General features: G+C 39.7%; 1 protein-coding gene across 2 annotated transcripts in view; it reads left to right on the plus strand.

Moving 5' to 3' along the window:
• SMARCD3 (SWI/SNF related BAF chromatin remodeling complex subunit D3) overlaps positions 1-17,583 on the plus strand; it is a 70,985-nt gene that overhangs the window by 34,876 nt on the left and 18,526 nt on the right. For both annotated transcript variants that reach the window (XM_074900862.1, XM_074900863.1), the window contains 4 exons: positions 10,979-11,101; positions 12,962-13,057; positions 13,535-13,636; positions 15,607-15,768. In XM_074900862.1, the coding sequence (XP_074756963.1) occupies positions 10,979-11,101; positions 12,962-13,057; positions 13,535-13,636; positions 15,607-15,768 (483 nt within the window). The remainder of the gene's footprint in view (positions 1-10,978; positions 11,102-12,961; positions 13,058-13,534; positions 13,637-15,606; positions 15,769-17,583) is intronic.

Raw genomic sequence — 17,583 nt, forward strand, 5'->3', positions numbered from 1 at the left:
CTTCTTAATGTAGGTATAACACCATTATTTTAAACCAGCTAGGAACTTGACCATGTTTAGAAGTAATTGAAGACTCAGACTCACATTCATAAATCTGCAGGAAGGTGTTTATTCTGTGGCAAACTCTTTAACTAGGGAATTGATCGGTACAGGAGGTTCCAGCTCCAGGCTGTACAATGGAGATGTTCAGGGCCTGTAATGGGGAAGAGTACAGGAGGCACAACACTCTACAGAAACTGTAGACAGAAAATTCTGTTTCTGTCTAGGGCTCAGCAAACACATTTTAAATATCAGTTACTCAGCTAGTTAACATGTAAAGAATGATCAAACAGATGTTTTTCAAATTCATGTCTAGACTTAGCGTGTAGCAGCTGTGAAATTCAAGACCTGTCAAAATAAAGCTAAGCCTAGATAAATTTGGGTTGTTCTAATATTAAGTATTTTCATTTTATTATAGTTGGAGCATTGGTAAAAGCAATAAAAATGATCTTTGCATTTCCACCTCTTATCAAAGCTTTTGTAATTTTGAAATATTTGCCTTAAAACAGTGGTTCCCAAACTGGGATTGGGATTGTAATTTAAATTTGTCCGAAGTACATGATAATATGCAGGACTGCTCAGTATTATCAGTTGTAATTGCAGTTATTATACTGGTCACTGATTGAATTGTAGCTAGAAACAGTCTTTGGGAACCATAGGTTTATGGTCTAGTGTTGCTCAGGCTGTTTTTTTTCTGTCTGAAGACTAATGATTCTGGAGAAATTTTAGGGGGAAATGTTTCAGACACTTTTGATTGAGGACAGTGCTGGGCCTGTTGATCCTACTTGGATCTTCTGTGAACAGTTGCACTGTTGAAACAGATGACAGCTGTGTGACAGCTCAGGAAGCAAGGAGGTCTTGGGGCTGCGAGGTTGATTGAAGAGAGGGAAACAGCCTTCACCACCTGCCAGCTCACTTTACCACTGTCAGCAACCCCTTTCAGCTGCCAGTTTTTTCAGTGTAGATCCTGCCTTGTCTTTTTCCTGCCTGGTGGGTATTAGTGTGTTCTCTCCTCTTCCTGTCAGCCCTACATTCTTGGGGTACATCTGTCACAAGAGTCTCAGAATTCCTTGTCTGCAGAGCAGCATTTGCTGCATGCCACTGTTCGCAAGAGTCCTTGCACTGACTTTATGGAAGACCCACCCACTCACGTGCTCAGAATTCCAGAAGGGACATTTTAGGAGGGAAACAGGCAGACAAGGCTGTTTGACTGCAGTGTGGCTAGAGGTACAGATATAGCAAGCTCCATGGCCTGAAGAAACAGAAACGATATGGCTCAACTCCAGATGAGTAGATGTCATTAAAGAAGAATGCATTACAGAAAATCTGGACAGCTAGGGCCATGGTGGACTTTGGGAGTGGGATTTATTTGGCTAAGTATAGACATCTACATTGTGTTTATTTATATGTAAGCTAGTCGCTCTGGGCTCCCTTTATAGTCAAGAGATTTAGTTGGTGTAGGCAATGGAATTCAGGGCACAGTTCTTCTCATACAGAAGTAGATATTTAAAAGTATAGATAAATCATGCCCTAAAAAGTGCCTGTTTCTCTCTCCATTGTCTGAGATAACTAGTCAGTTGTGGATGTAAACATAATTTTAAAACTGAGAAGATTTTCATCCCCAGGCTTGAATCAGGGGTCACCTGGCTGAAAGAAGGGCATCTAGTAACCCATCCCACAAACAGGGTTCCTACTCCAAGCCCTGGCACCACAGACAATAGTTTGGTCTCACCCAAACCAGAGATTGTTATCCAGGGACTGTCACTCCAGACCTGTGTGTAGTTGCAGTTCATCGAACTAAACTATCTACTCACAGGTTCTCCATTTTCAGGAGAGTACAAAAGAGTAGTAGCATCTGAATATAGTCACAATGTCTCTCCCCAGTTTTGTAAATTGAGATTCTTTCCCCACTTTAGGGTTTTAAGATGACTGAGGGATTGCTATCGGATTTTTGGCAGAAGGGAATTTGCATTTTTTCTGAAATACTAAGGTTTTTGTCTGGTCCTCTGCCCTCTCAGGCAAGACTGGGTTTTTTTGCTCAGTATGCCTTGCATCTGCACCTCATACCTGAGATCTGCAGTTCTGTCATGCTCAGAAACTCTCATCTTTTCCATGCACTGAGTTCTAAACCTTGAGCATCCAAAGGATATTCTTAGTAGCAGAAGAACAAATAATTGTGGAGATTTTTGTGTCATACTCTGAACCCTACTCTCATTGAGCTCCTGGAATCAAACCTGCATGCACTGCAGTCAACAAATGCAGTAGGTATCATTTACTTCAATTTGAACAAAGCATTTTATGCATTCTTTATGGGATGTTATGGAGAAAGAGGTGGGGATTACTGAAGAAAATTTAAGGCAATTGAGAGCGATGGCAGCTCTATCACTTTTTAGCTGTTGTAGATTCCCCTTTGCACTTTGCAGTCTGCAGCACATGGGCAGTGTGCTTCCTTTTCTGTGATTCTCATGTTGGTCTTGGTGCTGGCTGGGATTAATTGGAGGAATTTCTGCTATAAAATAGTTGCCAATTGATTTGAAACATCATTAAAGGTGAGGTTTATTATTTTGATAATAACAATCCTATACTTCATATGATGCAACTGAGAGAAAAAAATCTTAGGATAGGTCAGTAACTAGAATTCCCTGTAGCAACAGAAAAGTTCTAGTGTTACTGCAGAAGACACTAGTGACATCTCATCTAGTTGCTAAAGCTGGAATACAGTGTCATCAGTGCTCAAAGTGACACTGTATTCCAGCTTTAGCAACTAGATGAGATGTCACTAGTGTCTTCTGCAGTTCAAACTAGAATGATTATGTGGAAAAAGAGCTTCTGGAACAACCTAGGGAAAGGAAGATTCATGTTGTGAATGTCGCTCAGCTTTTATGTGCAAACACTAACAAAATGGGGAGGGATTGGGAGTGACTGCCTTTTTGGTAGAGGAGGAGAAAAGTATTCATATTTAGGTTGAAGGACAGTGCCGGCACAAGAAGAATGGGGAAAAGGTGACTGAATAAATGTTCAGTTTGAAATTAGAGAGAAGTTGTAATTGTTGGAGAAGTGAAAATTCCTCCAAATCAAGGAGGGGAAACAAAGATTTAATTTTTGAAATTGTATCTTCATGGGTTCTGAAAAGCATTACATGATACAGACTTGTGACCTGGACTTACTGTTGCTGCCAGCTCAGTGACCCTAGGGCCCATTGGTGTACTCCATCAAGCACTGTGGTAATTTTGATAAGATATTTTAAAGCTTTTCAGGGGAAATGTCTGCACAAGCCATTTAAAGTAGAAATATGTTGAAATCAAAACAGAATTTCTAGCAACTTCAATTTAAACAAAAAAATGTATTGAGGGAATTTTATTAGGAATTTTCTCGTCTTTAATCATCGACCATAAAATTACAAAATAAAAAAAAGCCAAACAGATTCCATAGTGTGAAATCAGTCCAGCAACAGATATATCCTCTGATTGGCATGTAGTTATACATTGGGAGAGTAGGGTCATGGCTTGTGGTTCTTACCGTCCTTTGCATTAACATGTGTATTAATCTGCAGTCACCAGATCTTTGAGGGTCACCTCAGAGCCAGTGGGCTTTAGGGGAGTCCACCTCCTTTTGGACAGTCCTGAACTTGGTCCTAGGAGTTCGCAGGTTGTCTTCTCTAGACTGATCCAGGGGTTCTCACACATGTTATTATTGAGAGGACTGAGTGGCCAGTGGGACCATGCCAACACATGTTACTGCATTACTGGTTGGCTTATTGCCTGGATAGTCACTCAGTCAGAAACTGTGCCCACAGCTTTAGAATACTACACTGCTTTTAACTAGTTGGGGCTGAATCAAGCCACGGGACAAAAAGTTCCTCAGCCTTGACACAAACAGGCAAAGTACATGTGCATTCTTAACCCATCACAAACTAGCCTAAATATTTGATGAGAACGTGGTTAAATCTTGCATAATCACCCTCCCTCTCCCACATGCAGTGACCACAGGAATTATGAGGCTAGAGTAGATCAGTGTCCTTACTAAGTGACCAGTAACAGGATCACAGATTGGTTGAGGTTGGAAGGGACCTCTGGAGGTATCTTGTTCAACCGCCCTGCTCAAGCAGGGCCACCTATAGCAGGTTGCCCAGAACCTTGTCCAGATGACTTTTGAACATCTCCAAGGTGGGAAACTCCACAACCTCTCTCCGTAATGTGTTCCAATGCTAAATACTTCATAGGAAGGTGCCAGAAACCCTTCCAACTTTAGGTAACAGTTCCACCTAAATTGCAGTAATAAGAGATCATTTTATATAAAGACACAGAAAAGTCTGAAATCTTTTAAAATTCTAATACGACTGGTTATTCTTGTGATCTGTACATATTATAGCCACTCCAGCTCTTTCCCTGTTTTTTGTTTTTCGGTTTGGTTTTGTTTAAAGAGCTTTTGGCTTTGGTACAACAGCTGGTAGTTCAGAAATAGACCAATTGAGACTGATTAATGTGCATACTTACGACTACTAGAGCAAGATATCAGATATGTAATAGGTTTTTCATTATGTCAAGTCTTTAAGTCAACACTGGATGTCCTTTAAAAAGGTCTGCCCTGTTTGATGAACGATTAGAGCCTGTGTTGCACAGAAAATTGAACTGGACAATAAAGTCTCTTCTGGCTTAAAAACCTGCAAATTCTAAATCTGTGTTCTGTGACAATGAGTTCTATGGGTTAACTATGGTTCATTATGCTTTGTATAGCATACATGACATACTTCCATTGATCAGGTTTGAATTTATGGTCTTGTGGCATAATTTTATGTGTTCTGCTTTTTGCATTGTGGGATAAGGAAAATGCAAACACTTAATCTCCTTCTTTCAATTGGCCCATATTTTAAATTTGTCTTTCAGGTTCTTTGACGTTCTCTTTACTTAGATAAAAAATTCAGTCCTCACAATCACTGTAGAGAAAGAATTTTTCAGTGCACCTACCTATTCTTATCACCCGTCAGTATATATCTCATGATTCTCCTCCTAAGAGAGCATAGTATACAACTGCCAAATAAGCTAGTGTAACTAATTTTATAGACTATTGTGCATACTATTCTCTGTTTTATTTCTTTATAACATTTGTTTGTCGTTTTTGGAGGTGTTTTTTTGTTGTTGAGGTTCTTATAGAACTGTCTACATGTGTTTTTCATGTGTTGGTGCAATTTTAAACTCAGTGAATATTGGGTAGTTCCTTTCAGTATTCATACTTGCATATTCTACCAAGCCACTAATTTTCCTACTTTGGGTTGGCTGTTTTTAAGTTCTTGTCCATCTTGTGTTGTCATGAGTTACCTAACTAATTTTGTTTCTTCTACAAATTTTGACATATCTGTTTGCTGCTCCTCTGGGTGAGTGATACCTCTATATTCCAGTTCTGATATGGACACTCTCTGTTTCATTTGAGTCTTTTATAATGATCAGACTTGAACACTTGTTATTAATGGTCATTGTTCTTTTTGTCTCCTGATTTCTAGTCTCCATGCTACTTTATCTTCCAGTGTTCTTTTTGCTTCCTAAAAGGTTTTTGTGAGACCATGAAACAATTACTCTAAATGCAAAAACAGAAATACAGATTTTAATCTTTCCTATGCTTTATGCATGAGGTTTTATGCTGTGTTGAGGTACATAGAAATCCACCTTTAAGAGTGCATAGAGAGCTCTTAACACAAGGATCATAGGATCAGCAGCCAGATCTCCTTGATTCAGTCAGCAATAGACTATCTGCTGATAACTTAGTTCCTTTGTTTGAAATCCCAAGTACAACTTCCCTGGAAGTGTCCTGGAATTGTGTCCTACCTGAGAGTTCACTGAAGGAAACTTTAATTTCAGCAGTCGATGGAGATTTGCCTTGGGCTATCACACAGATTGTGGTATCTTCAGATGCTTAGTTTCTGATTTGACTTTTTAGGGATTTAATGCTAATGGAAACTAGAAAAAAAAAAAAAAAAAAAAGTGGCACTATAAACCAGAGGTAGTTTTGTGAAGGATGTGAAGGATTTCCAGCATTTCACCCACTTACTTCAACTTAAATCTGTATTGATTTGTGTGACGATGACATTGAAGAATTTCAGAGAGAGAAAAAGCTGTAGTTCTGCTGCTCCAGCATTCATGTCAGCCTCCTGTTTAGATCTGTTTCATTCCACATGAGCTCTCCCACCATTTGTGCTGCTGTTGTAGCTGAGACCTTTGCAGTAGTTCATCGCTGACATGACCAATCTTCTGTCACATATGCTTCTTTTTTCCTTTTCTTTTCCTCAAGGAGAAATTGTAAGTGAAATACAGCGCTTTTTGGGGAAAGCTTTTCTTTTCAATGTGACTTCAAGTCCATTTCACTGAGGATAAACCAAAGATGCATGTTAAAGATGTGTATCTTACACTTAAAGATTTAAGCATTTGCTTTTTGGACAAGAGGTTATTTGATTCACAATGTTGATCAAGTCTCCTTGAAGTTCCCTCCGGTTGAGCTTTGAGTTTGTGGGTGATAAAGTTTCAGTGGGTCTGAAGAGATGAAATGTGATGCTTTCTTCTTGCTCTAGAGCTGTAAGTTTTCTCTTTAGTTTTTTTCTCCAAGTTACTGAGAATCCTCAGTAAAAAACAAGGCCACATATTTTGGTTGCTTGCTTTTCTCTTCTCTGAGAAGCCACCATAGAGAGAGAAGAATAGATTTTAGATCTGTGCTATAATGTGCGTTGCTAAGAAATTTGCAGAATGTATTCAAGTGCAGTGGCTTCTTGCCCAAATACATTGCACTGCTGTATTTAAGCTGCAGAGTAAACAAGCTACCCATAAGTGATGTTTTGTAATTTCCTGCCTGGATGAAATGGAGTTGCTCAACTGGAGATGGAAGAATACCTCACTCTCAGAGCTTTCTGGATATGAACATGATGTTATTGTGGAACCCAGAAGTACTGATAAGTGAACTGAGTGCAGTGATTTTGGGTGTGTGTCTTCAGCCAAGGACACTCTATGGTCTGTATAGTGGCTATAAAACCCAGGCAGTGCCATTTTGGTGCTCTTCTTCCTTGAGCTCAGTTTTGACTATCTATATCACCTCCGAGCTGACATCTTCCAAGACTGAACATCATGATGATAGCAGTATAACTGTAGAGTGCTGAAGTTGTTACTCACTGAGGAACAGGTTACGCACAGGAGGCCTTCAGACTGTACACTTGGATCTCTGCCAGGATCTTGCTTCATCAGGTGAGATGGTAATGTCTCACAGCTGACAGGAGAAAAATCATGGTAGAGGAGAAGGAGCCTGCTGGTCCAAAGAAAATGTTCATTTGTAGAGCTATGGTTTTGATGTTTTGGTAGATTTCTAAATGCATTTTCTTTAAATGCCACTGCTCATTATCACTCCTCAGTATTACCACTGTTGGTGGTAAGTGTATGTAGGACAAGTTCAAGTGCCATTGTCTAGTTCCTGGAACTGGAAGATAGTCAGCCTCTCAGAATGTCTTGAGCAGAGCTGTTCCCAGATAGCTTTTATGAGGAGCCCAGTGGTGCTGGCAACACTGGACATATGTGAGGAAGAGGTGGTAGTGGAAATTCTGGGAAGGGCAGAAAGAAGATAAAAATGGAGCAGCAACTCATAAGGAACAAACAGGAGGTGGACATGTTGGCAGCAGCTTCAGAAAGGTAGTTGTGGAGGCTTGAATGTTTCTGGGTCAGTACGGTGCTGTACAGGGGAGGAGATGTTTGCCGTTCAAGTGTTCATGGCCAAATGCCTTTTTGTACAATTTTTTTAGACTCCTTATTAGAACGTCTTTGGCAGATCTTGTGGCACTCTGCAGGTCAGGTCTAGAGTTACTGGTTATGACAACTGTGATGACTGACATCTGTTTGCTATGTAGGTTCTTTTTAAAGGGTGGTGGCTCAGCTGTAGAAAGGAAGGCTAGTGTTTGTCATGTCCTAAGGTACACTTGGCTTAGTAGAACCCTCAGAGCGGGAGACTGTGCCAGCTGGAGTGCAAGGGTAGTGCAGTCGGTGAGGCAAAAAGGATGAGGGACTGTCACCGTTGAGTAAGAAGCTGGAAGAAAAAGCAGAAATTTGGAGTCTTCTGAGAGAAGGCAATAGCACAAACACAGTTGAATCTTAAGGAATAAAAACAGAGGATTCTCTGTGTCTCCCCTGAAATGACCCTACAGAGTTTTCTGCAACCCCAGAAATCACAGAGTTGCTGGAGTAAGAGCAAGCCTGAAGAAATGAACCATTTTCAAGGACATGTGAGCAGAGAAAATTTGGTTTACAAAACCTTATTTATTTATTCATTTGTTTGTTTGTTTATTTATTCCATTTTATCTGGCAAATGTGAGTTTTCCTTCTCTGTGTTCCCTTACTCTGCTTTGTGTTTTAATAAAGATTTTTTTTTAGATTTAAAGCCCATTTGGTGTTGAGGTTCTCTCGCAGCTGTGCAGTTGCCCTATTTGACTGATTTCCTGATGAGTCAGAAGCAAGGATCTTTCTGTGGTTGCATCTGGGAGATAATCACTGCCCTAATAGTATTGCAAATTTTCAGTACCTTTGGGCCACATTCTGAAGATAACCCCCCTGGTGCAGGTTATACATTTTGCTGGTTGAACAGAATGTCTTTGCTTAGCAGAGACTAAAGGCTCAGCATTCCACAGTACTTACAGGTCATCAGTAGTGTCTGTAACATGTTGGAGTCAAAGGCTAAACGGTTTTTGATCTAAAATCAAGATATGTAGAAAGTAGGACAAAAGAAAACTTTAGAGATAGCCATTACTTAGGATTTAATTAATAATTATTCTCAGTTCCTTTTTGATAACAGTGTGGAAGAAGTGGACTGATTTATAGGAGTTACAGCGAGGAAAGGATTAAATTTGAGAAAGAATAATTCATTGTGTAGAAGAAAACACTGTAAATTGAAGAAAGAGATGCAGGAGAAGCAAACAGATGATATACACACTCTGAGTCTGACAGAGCAGGAAAAGAATAGGGAGCCCAGCATGAGACCAGTTCTAAAATGTAAGCTGCATCTGGCTTGTGCATGACTTGAAAGAAAAGTGATAAGGGGTTAGCAAAGGGAAATGGTGGAAAGTGTCAAGGAGAGGTATTTTGTATTTCACAGTGGAGTTAGTCATTGTTACTGACTTGGTTTTAGGTGGGCTGTACAGGGCAGCTAGAGCCTGAAAGCTAGAAGGAAGGAAGACATCTGAAATACTCAGATTTTAGTAAGAATGTTATTGCAGAGGATGATCTTAGTGATGAAATGTGAGACTCTGGAGGAAACACACATAGTTCCTACCTGGATATGGGGAGATATGAGTAGAGAAGGAGTTTCCAGGGCAAAAGGAAGAATAATGTCTTTGGAAATCAGAAGAAAAGGAAATGGAATCAGTGATATAAACCTGAAATATCAGTATTGAGGAGGAACTATTAAGTAAAAGCTGCTTACATATATAGATACCATTTTGCAAATAATGCAGGTGGGGATAAAATTTAGGAATAGTGTATAAAAGGTACAAGTTCAGTTGAAGACCTGTGAATTTAGAAATGAGAAGTCCTTCACAAGTCCTCCACACCAAATAAAGATTCTGGGTCATTAAAATACCCCAATTTATATAATGAAAGAGCACTTCAACAACAGAAATCCTGTAGGGAAGGATGGAGAAAGAATATGGATTTCCAGGAATATTTTTCTACCTATCTGCCTGTTCTTATCTGTGTCAACCTGTCATTTTCAGGAGTCCTGGCACTTTTGAAAATCCTGTTCCCTGTCAGTGCATACTATTGACACTCCATTTCCATCAGACCTTTCTGTCACTGTCTTCTCTAGATTCGGCAAAATGCAGGCATTTTCTCGTTCCTCTTCAGCCATACCTCTCTGCCTCCCACATTCCTCTATGCCATATTAGATTTTTTGTTTCCTGACCTGATGCATATAACTTCTTTCTCTCTTATATGTGTGTGCTTGAGTGTGAAAGTTTTACAAGACTACTCCTTTCTTATGTTGTATGAAGGTTGTTTTGACTGCATTAACTTGCCAACTGTAGCCTTTTTGTCATTCTGTTATAAACAGACACTTGAGATTAGAGTCCCAAAGAAATTTTTGTCAATATCTTTTCTGGAATCCGTGCATCAGAGTGAATGGCCAGGTTTTCTATGTGGTGTACAGGAGAGAAGGGCACTGAGAAATAACATAGCCATAAGCCAGTACAGTGGTTGGGAAACCTTAGCCTGTAAAAACGACAACAAGTAGGCGTGATTGTCTCTCTCACACACTGGAACACCTGGGTTAGGGATGAAGCACAGTGCCTTCCTCCACTCAGGTCTCACAGCAAGTTGGAGCTGCAAGATGTTTGATTAGGGTGAAAGGCAGTTAAAGAGGCAGCAGGGGGGGTGGGGGTGGTGTTTGGGTGTGTGTCTGTAGGAAGACTATGACCAGGCCCTGCATGATGGTAGAATGAAGATGATCACAGATGTACCCGGCATGTAATTTGCAGCAGTACCTGTATTTGTGACTGCCATTTACAAGTCTGATCTGATACAACTATGAAAGACATCCATGCAGTAAGAGGTTTGCAGCTGAGTCTTAGCAATCTAGCTAGGATCTAGACAGGAGGGCATAATATCTTGCTTTTCTTACAATGATTTCTCAGATATCTAATCCAGAAGTACAGGATGTATAGCCTCATGGGCCTGGCCCTGAAACCTCCTGTTTTTCTTCACTTACTTGTATAGCCAATAGTTTCTGAAAGGAAGTTTCAGATTCAGCTCTTCAGTGTATTTTCTTACACATAACCAAATCTTAAATTCTAGTATGACCTGGTGCAACTGTACTAAACATGCAGATTCTCTACTAAATGTGTAACTATCGCCTTTTCTGTGGCTTCCTCACATCTTGGGCTTAAACTGGATGTGTACTTTTCTTTTCTCTATTTGTATAACAGCAAAAGCGGAAACTGAGACTTTACATCTCCAACACATTTAATCCTGCAAAATCTGACGCTGATGACTCTGATGGCAGCATTGCTTCATGGGAGCTGCGAGTGGAGGGGAAGCTCCTGGATGACGTATGATTTACCTGTGCTTCACCGGGGCTGGCAAAGACCTAGGGATTGTCCTGTGGGGTGGTGGACTTTACTGGAGACACCAACTCAGACAAGACATCTCTGAATGTCAACATGGGCTTGTTGATGCTGAGAAGGTGCCGTGTCCAGCCAGAGTGAGGGATAAGGCCATAATGGTAATGTTGAGGAGGCGCAGGGAGGGCAGCAGGAAATGGAGCAGACCTGAGGACAGGACAGGTAGGAGGAGGTGAAGAGAACAGGCCTGAGACAATTCCCTTAAAAGTTATGGCAGGGTTCAGGTCATGAGAGGTGTGATAAATCAGGCCTACAGCAGGCACTGATCCTGTGAAGAGTAAGATAACAAGGAGAAGCGAGTAGTTCATATTCCTAGGGAGGACAAGAGGATAGATGAATGGTCAGAGCAAGAATGGAAGAAAACTTTTATCATTTTGAAGTCCTCAGAAACCTCAGTGATGGATTTAGCTTTCCTCAGGGAAGACTGGACTTTCCTAATAAAGGTGTCACCTATTTGAACAGGCTTGACAAGCTAAGAGTTTGATAAACAGATGGAGAACATGCATGTATGGAGAGGGCAAGGCTTTCAAGGCATGTCTGTCTGTCTGGAGATAACTACGTGAATCAGAATCATAATCTTGCTGGGGGATGAAGGGGTAACAAAGTGCAACGTCTAGAAATTGAAGTTAGACCAATTCAGTTTAGAAATCAGAACATATATTTTAACAAAGAAAGATTCTTTAGTGAAAATAATAGCTTCTCAATTACTGGCAAATTTTAAATCAAAAGTTGATTTAAATAATTAAATACATAAATGATGTATTTCTACAAGATTATCTGCGTTAAATAAGAAATTCATTGAAATCCTGTGGACTCTTTCTATGTAAATAGAATAGAAACTGAAAGAATAGAAAAGAATCGGGAAGTCAGATTATCTGAATATAGACCTCCCAGTTTTTGACAGTATGAGCAGTGTAGTAAACAGCAAATACCAATAATTAAATGGAAATGCAAAATGTAAGAGAAAATACTTTTACATAGATTTATTGTCATGATAAATCAGAACAAGAAATTATTATTCATCAAACAACAAAGCTATAAAATAAAAGGTATGCAGTGGCTTTAGAATGATAGACTGGTTTGGGTTGGAAGGGACCTTAAAGACCATCTAGTTCCAAGCCCCCTGCCCTGGGCAGGGACACCTTCCACTAGACCAGGTTGCCCAAAGCCCCGTCCAACCTGGCCTGAACCCTGCCAGGGAGGGGGCAGCCACAGCTGCTCTGGGAAACCTGTGCCAGGGTCTCACCACCCTCATTGTAAAAAAAGTCTTCCTTATATCTAATCTAAATCTACCATCTTTCAGTTTAAAAGCATTGCCCCTTGTCCTGTCACTATGGGCCTTAGTAAAAAGTCTCTCCTCACCTTTCCTGTAGCCCCTTTAGTTACTGGGAGGCCGCTCTGAGGTCTCCCCAGAGCCTTCTCTTCTCCAGGCTGAGCAACCCCAACTCTCTCAGCCTGTCCTCACAGGGGGGTGCTCCAGCCCTCTGATCATTTTCATGGCCTCCTCTGGACCCACTCCAGCAGGTGACACATTCACATTACGAGCCAGTCCTTTCCATTAATACTGAGAGTCAGGGAAATCTTCCCTTCAGTGTGCAGTGTTCCACCACTGTTGAGATTTTTTGTGTCTTGCCCTGCATTTGTCAGAGGGAAAACTCAATTAGATTGATCACAGTTGTGGCCTATATAGGTATTAATGTTCAAGAGAAAGAAAAAGCCTGAGAAGGAAACATAGAACATAAGTCAACATACTCAGCCTTAAACATTTGTTTTTTTCTGACTGTATAGCTCAGCAAACAGAAACGGAAGTTTTCGTCTTTTTTTAAGAGCTTGGTTATTGAACTGGACAAAGATCTTTATGGACCTGACAACCATCTTGTGGAGGTAAGAAGGTCGTGCACCCTTTGCATACAAACCTGATACTAGCACAGATAAACAGCTATGTGCCCATTATCTACTGTGTGTTAGTTACCTTGCATTCATTTAAGGTTACTTTCCAAGTTTTCAAAATTCCATTCATTTTAAGAGCATTTATTAAACAGAATCTTTATAGTCTAAAAACGTAGTGTTGTAGTGCACATCTTAGAACAGAATATATGAAATGATGAAAAAATTGTGCATGTTTTTCCTAACAAGTAAAGCATTCTAACAGCAGAACAGATTGTGCATTAAAGCTGAATCGTCAGGGCAGAGCAAGTAATTATTTGGGGTGGTTTTGGTTTGTTTGTTTGTTTTTTTTTAAATTGCAAGGTCTTCGGAAAGCTTGTACTTGTCTTATTCTTGCATAGTGTATTGTACAAGATGCACCTCCATGGACATCAGTGTAAAAAAGACTGTTTTACTTGTTTTTTCCTTTGGCAGTGGCACAGAACTCCCACAACCCAGGAAACGGATGGCTTCCAGGTGAAAAGACCTGGTGATGTCAGCGTGCGCTGCACATTACTCCTCATGTTGGACTACCAGGTCAGTGCACTGCTTTTGGCATGGAAAATACAGTCACTGGGACATTGTTCTGTTAACAAATACATCCTGTCACATACATCAAAAAACAATATACTTGGACTCAGAATGCAACATAGTCCATAGTCCAAACTGACAGATTATTTAAAATTTAAAGGGGACACATCAAGTAAGTTGCTATTACAGTCTAGCAAAATATTGTTCTTGGCACTATGATAATTACTATTTTTATTGCCCACCTGCAGAAGGAATATGAATTTCCACCTCAGGCTTCTTAGAGAACAGACAGATGCATTGCACATGAGTTATGTGTGTGGTCCTGTACAGAAACTGAAAGGAGTGGTTTTTGCTAGTGGTAGCTGAACTAGCTGTGTAGGTGTGGCAGCCTGTTTTTCAGAGCAGACCACACAGCTTTCCTGTTTTGTTAAGTTTTGGTTACATTGTCACCCTAATCTGGTATAAAACAACACTGCCCTACATGGGTGAGACTTGCCCTTACTCTTAGGCCTTGTTAGGCATTCCTGTTTCCTCTCTTTTGTCAGTATTAGTTCTGTTGTACTAGTAGTATTTGTGAGCTGAACACAAACAAGTCAGGGAACTGATCCATTTGAAAGCTAACAAAACTTACTTTCAAATCAATTCCCTGATCCCAGTCACAGGAAACAAGTAAACCAATAGGCAAAAATTAGGTTATACTGCCTTGAGATAGAATATAAAAGAGGTTTCTGGGCAGTTTCAGACTGTTGCTGTTGAAACCTCTTGTAAGGCTAAGCTGCTCAAAAAAACCACTTTCAGTTACGGGTGTGCACTGCTACAGTCCCCATTCTCTTGGCACAGATGATGGAGATTTGCCATTGTGGAACTCAGTAATCTGACTGAAACCATCCCTGAAAGAAATGTTGCTGTCTTAAGAAAATTGATAAAAATGCACTGCTGAGAGGAGATGAGGTTTCCCTTTTCAATGGCAGTTCAGTCTCAGATACATTTTGATTGTATAACTTAAAGAACTCATTCTGTGTCATTCTCTTTCCCCTCATGCAAAAAATATCTATCAAGGATAAAGACATTTTATGTTAACAGAGAGAAAATATTATTAATTTTAGGAAGTGTGTAAGCTAACTGAAATGCTGATATAGCCAGTGAGAATCTTTATTATTAAGACAATATAATGATGTTTGTTGTGCTCACCATTATTATAAATTTATGCTTTAAAATAGATGTTCTCTTATACTTAAGTCTTGATTTGTTATTGGCTGTCCTGGCACCCAACAGAGTAATCCTTGCCTAATAATGTGGCAAATATTAAACTTGAGTATGGGTACACACTTGGAAGAGGCACCAAATTCCAGAGTGTCCAAAGATTGTATATTACCAGAGATGCAGAACAGGGTAGTTGAAGAGTTGTATCACAGAGGTCAAGAGAAGAAATATATTCCATTGACTAGTTGTGGCTGGGTAAATTTTCTGGTATGCAGCAGAATGGTGGGAATGTGCCTGAAAAACAGACTTCCAAGGTACTTTGTTGATGTGAGGCAACTGAGCAGTTACTAGCAGCAGTAGAAGCATCATCATGACTTCATTCTCTCTATTTGTGGTTAACCTCCAGTAGTTCAGAGGAAGGACCATTCTTTTTCTTCTCCACTCCCTAAAGTCAAATTATACGTCCGTGTTGAAAAGGAAAATTCTTTCCTGAGTCTGCATGGAAGTTGTTATTATCTAAAGCATGTGATACAGATAGTCTGTGTGCACAGCACATGTAAAGTGTCCCTCCTTCTTTCCAAACGCTAGGCATAGTTCTTCCAGAGCACCGACAGTGGTACACATCTGAGCACCTTGTATTTTTGCAATCTCTGCCACTGCATGGGATGCTTCTGAGGAACACAGTCCCTCGAGAATTAAAGCTGAAACTTCGTAGCTGTGTATTTGTCTGCACTTCTCTCTATTGCCATCACCATCTCCTCTCTCTGTTACAGCCTCCACAGTTTAAACTGGACCCAAGATTAGCCCGTTTGCTGGGGATACACACACAGACCCGATCAGCCATCATCCAGGCTCTCTGGCAGTACATCAAAACAAATAAGCTGCAAGACTCCCATGATAAGGAATACATTAACTGCGACAAGTACTTTCAGCAGGTAACTCCTTTTTGGACACAGTAGCTCTTCAGAGGCAAACTATCATATTCATCTGCTAATTTTGGATGGGTGAAAATGACTGATTTATATTTTCCCTTAATGATTTGCAGTATCTTCAGTACTGAATGGCTTTCAAGAGTCACTACAACTAACATAATAAGCACACTCTCCATGTGCCAGTGTTGTCAAAAAAACACATCTGGTGCTTCAGCACTCCCACATAAGTTGTGGCCTTTTCAGGAAGGAGGACTTTCTCTAATTGTTTCACTGTACTGATTTGCTGTTTTTTTCCCCCAATGTATCATTTTGTACTAAGGAACATGAAATATCTGCTGATTCTGATTGCCAAATCGTATGTAGACCTGTTTTCTTCCCTTCTCTTTCCCTGTTTATGAAGGGCAGAAGGCATGGAAGATATAATTAGAAAAGCTATTTTTTCCTAAGTCTGCTTCAGATTATAAAATACCCTCAATGATCTGCATGATGTTTTGAAAGTAGTATGTTAAGACTTTTTGTCTTTCACAATGACCTCTAGAATCAACCAAGAAGGCCACTTAAAAGCATCTTCACCTTCTCTGTAAATATTTTGTAAAGGTAGTGTTATCTGAGCTGTCACTATTTTAATTGGCTTTGTTTTTCCATAGCTCCAGGCTTACCTGATTTATTTTGAAAGTACCCAGAGGTAGACTACGTTTGTGACATATTTCCACTTAGGGAAAGTACTTGCAGTTATAATAAATGAATAATGTTTCAGTGAGCACTGAAAGTAAATAATGCAATGAAAATTGTGTCCAAGTTTTCTTTTTAAGCTTTTATTTTCTATTATTAATTTACCCTACAACTGTTTAAAGTGACCAATGCTTGAGATAAACTTAAAGGCAGCACTGGGTTTTTCCACATTTGAAAATACAAAATACAACAAAATATTTGTGAGATTCATGGGATCTGGATTATATAGTCACTTTTTGTTTATTTTCTGGATTTTTTTGAGAATTACAGCATGCAGTCTTTTTCGTATATAGTAAAAATTACATCTTTACACCACGTAAGATTTTCTGGCAAAATTACAAAACTGTTCGCTCTGTTGCTTAGATGATTTGATTACCATTCTCTATTTATCTATAGCCAATTTAGACTCAGTTTTGTTTGTGCCATCCTGAAGAGGAAATGGAAAAGCAGAGGTGAAAAACATTGAAAAATCATGAGCAGAATGGAAAAGGTGAACGAGGAGTAATTATTGTTTGTTTTGGTAAATAATTAGAGGCTATCAACTGAAACTGGCAGGTAGCAAATTAAAAACAAACAAAAGGAATTGAACATAGTTAAACTTTGGAACTCCTTGCAATAGGACATTACAAATGCTAAAAGTGTATATAGGTTCCAAAATTGACAAACCAATGGGAAAAGAAAATCTTCAGCTCTTATAAATCCCAAATAATTGCAAAGCTGTGGAGACTGGGAGATTTTTTGGGGGAAGGACTAGTACATATTTCTCCCACTCTTACATTTTTCCTTTAGTATCCATGTTTGGCTACTGTTGAGGGCAGGATAGTGTGGTAGATGTGTAGGTCCTTTGTCTGATTCGGTACAGCAGTTCATACCTTACTTATGGTAAACCTTCTCACTTAGATTAGTCAGATGAGAGAGTTGAGAAGTAGCAGATTCCTTTTCTAGAAGACTGAACCTCGCTCCCTTGAAGAGCTTGATAATCTGGAATAGTTTCATAAGAATGCGGTGCTTGCATAGATTTAAATCATAAATGGGATTGATTTGAGTGTTTCCATTTTTCCTTAAGTCTCTGGCAAAATTGTCCCA

Source organism: Athene noctua, chromosome 2, assembly GCF_965140245.1.
Source record: "Athene noctua chromosome 2, bAthNoc1.hap1.1, whole genome shotgun sequence".
NCBI lineage: Eukaryota > Metazoa > Chordata > Aves > Strigiformes > Strigidae > Athene > Athene noctua.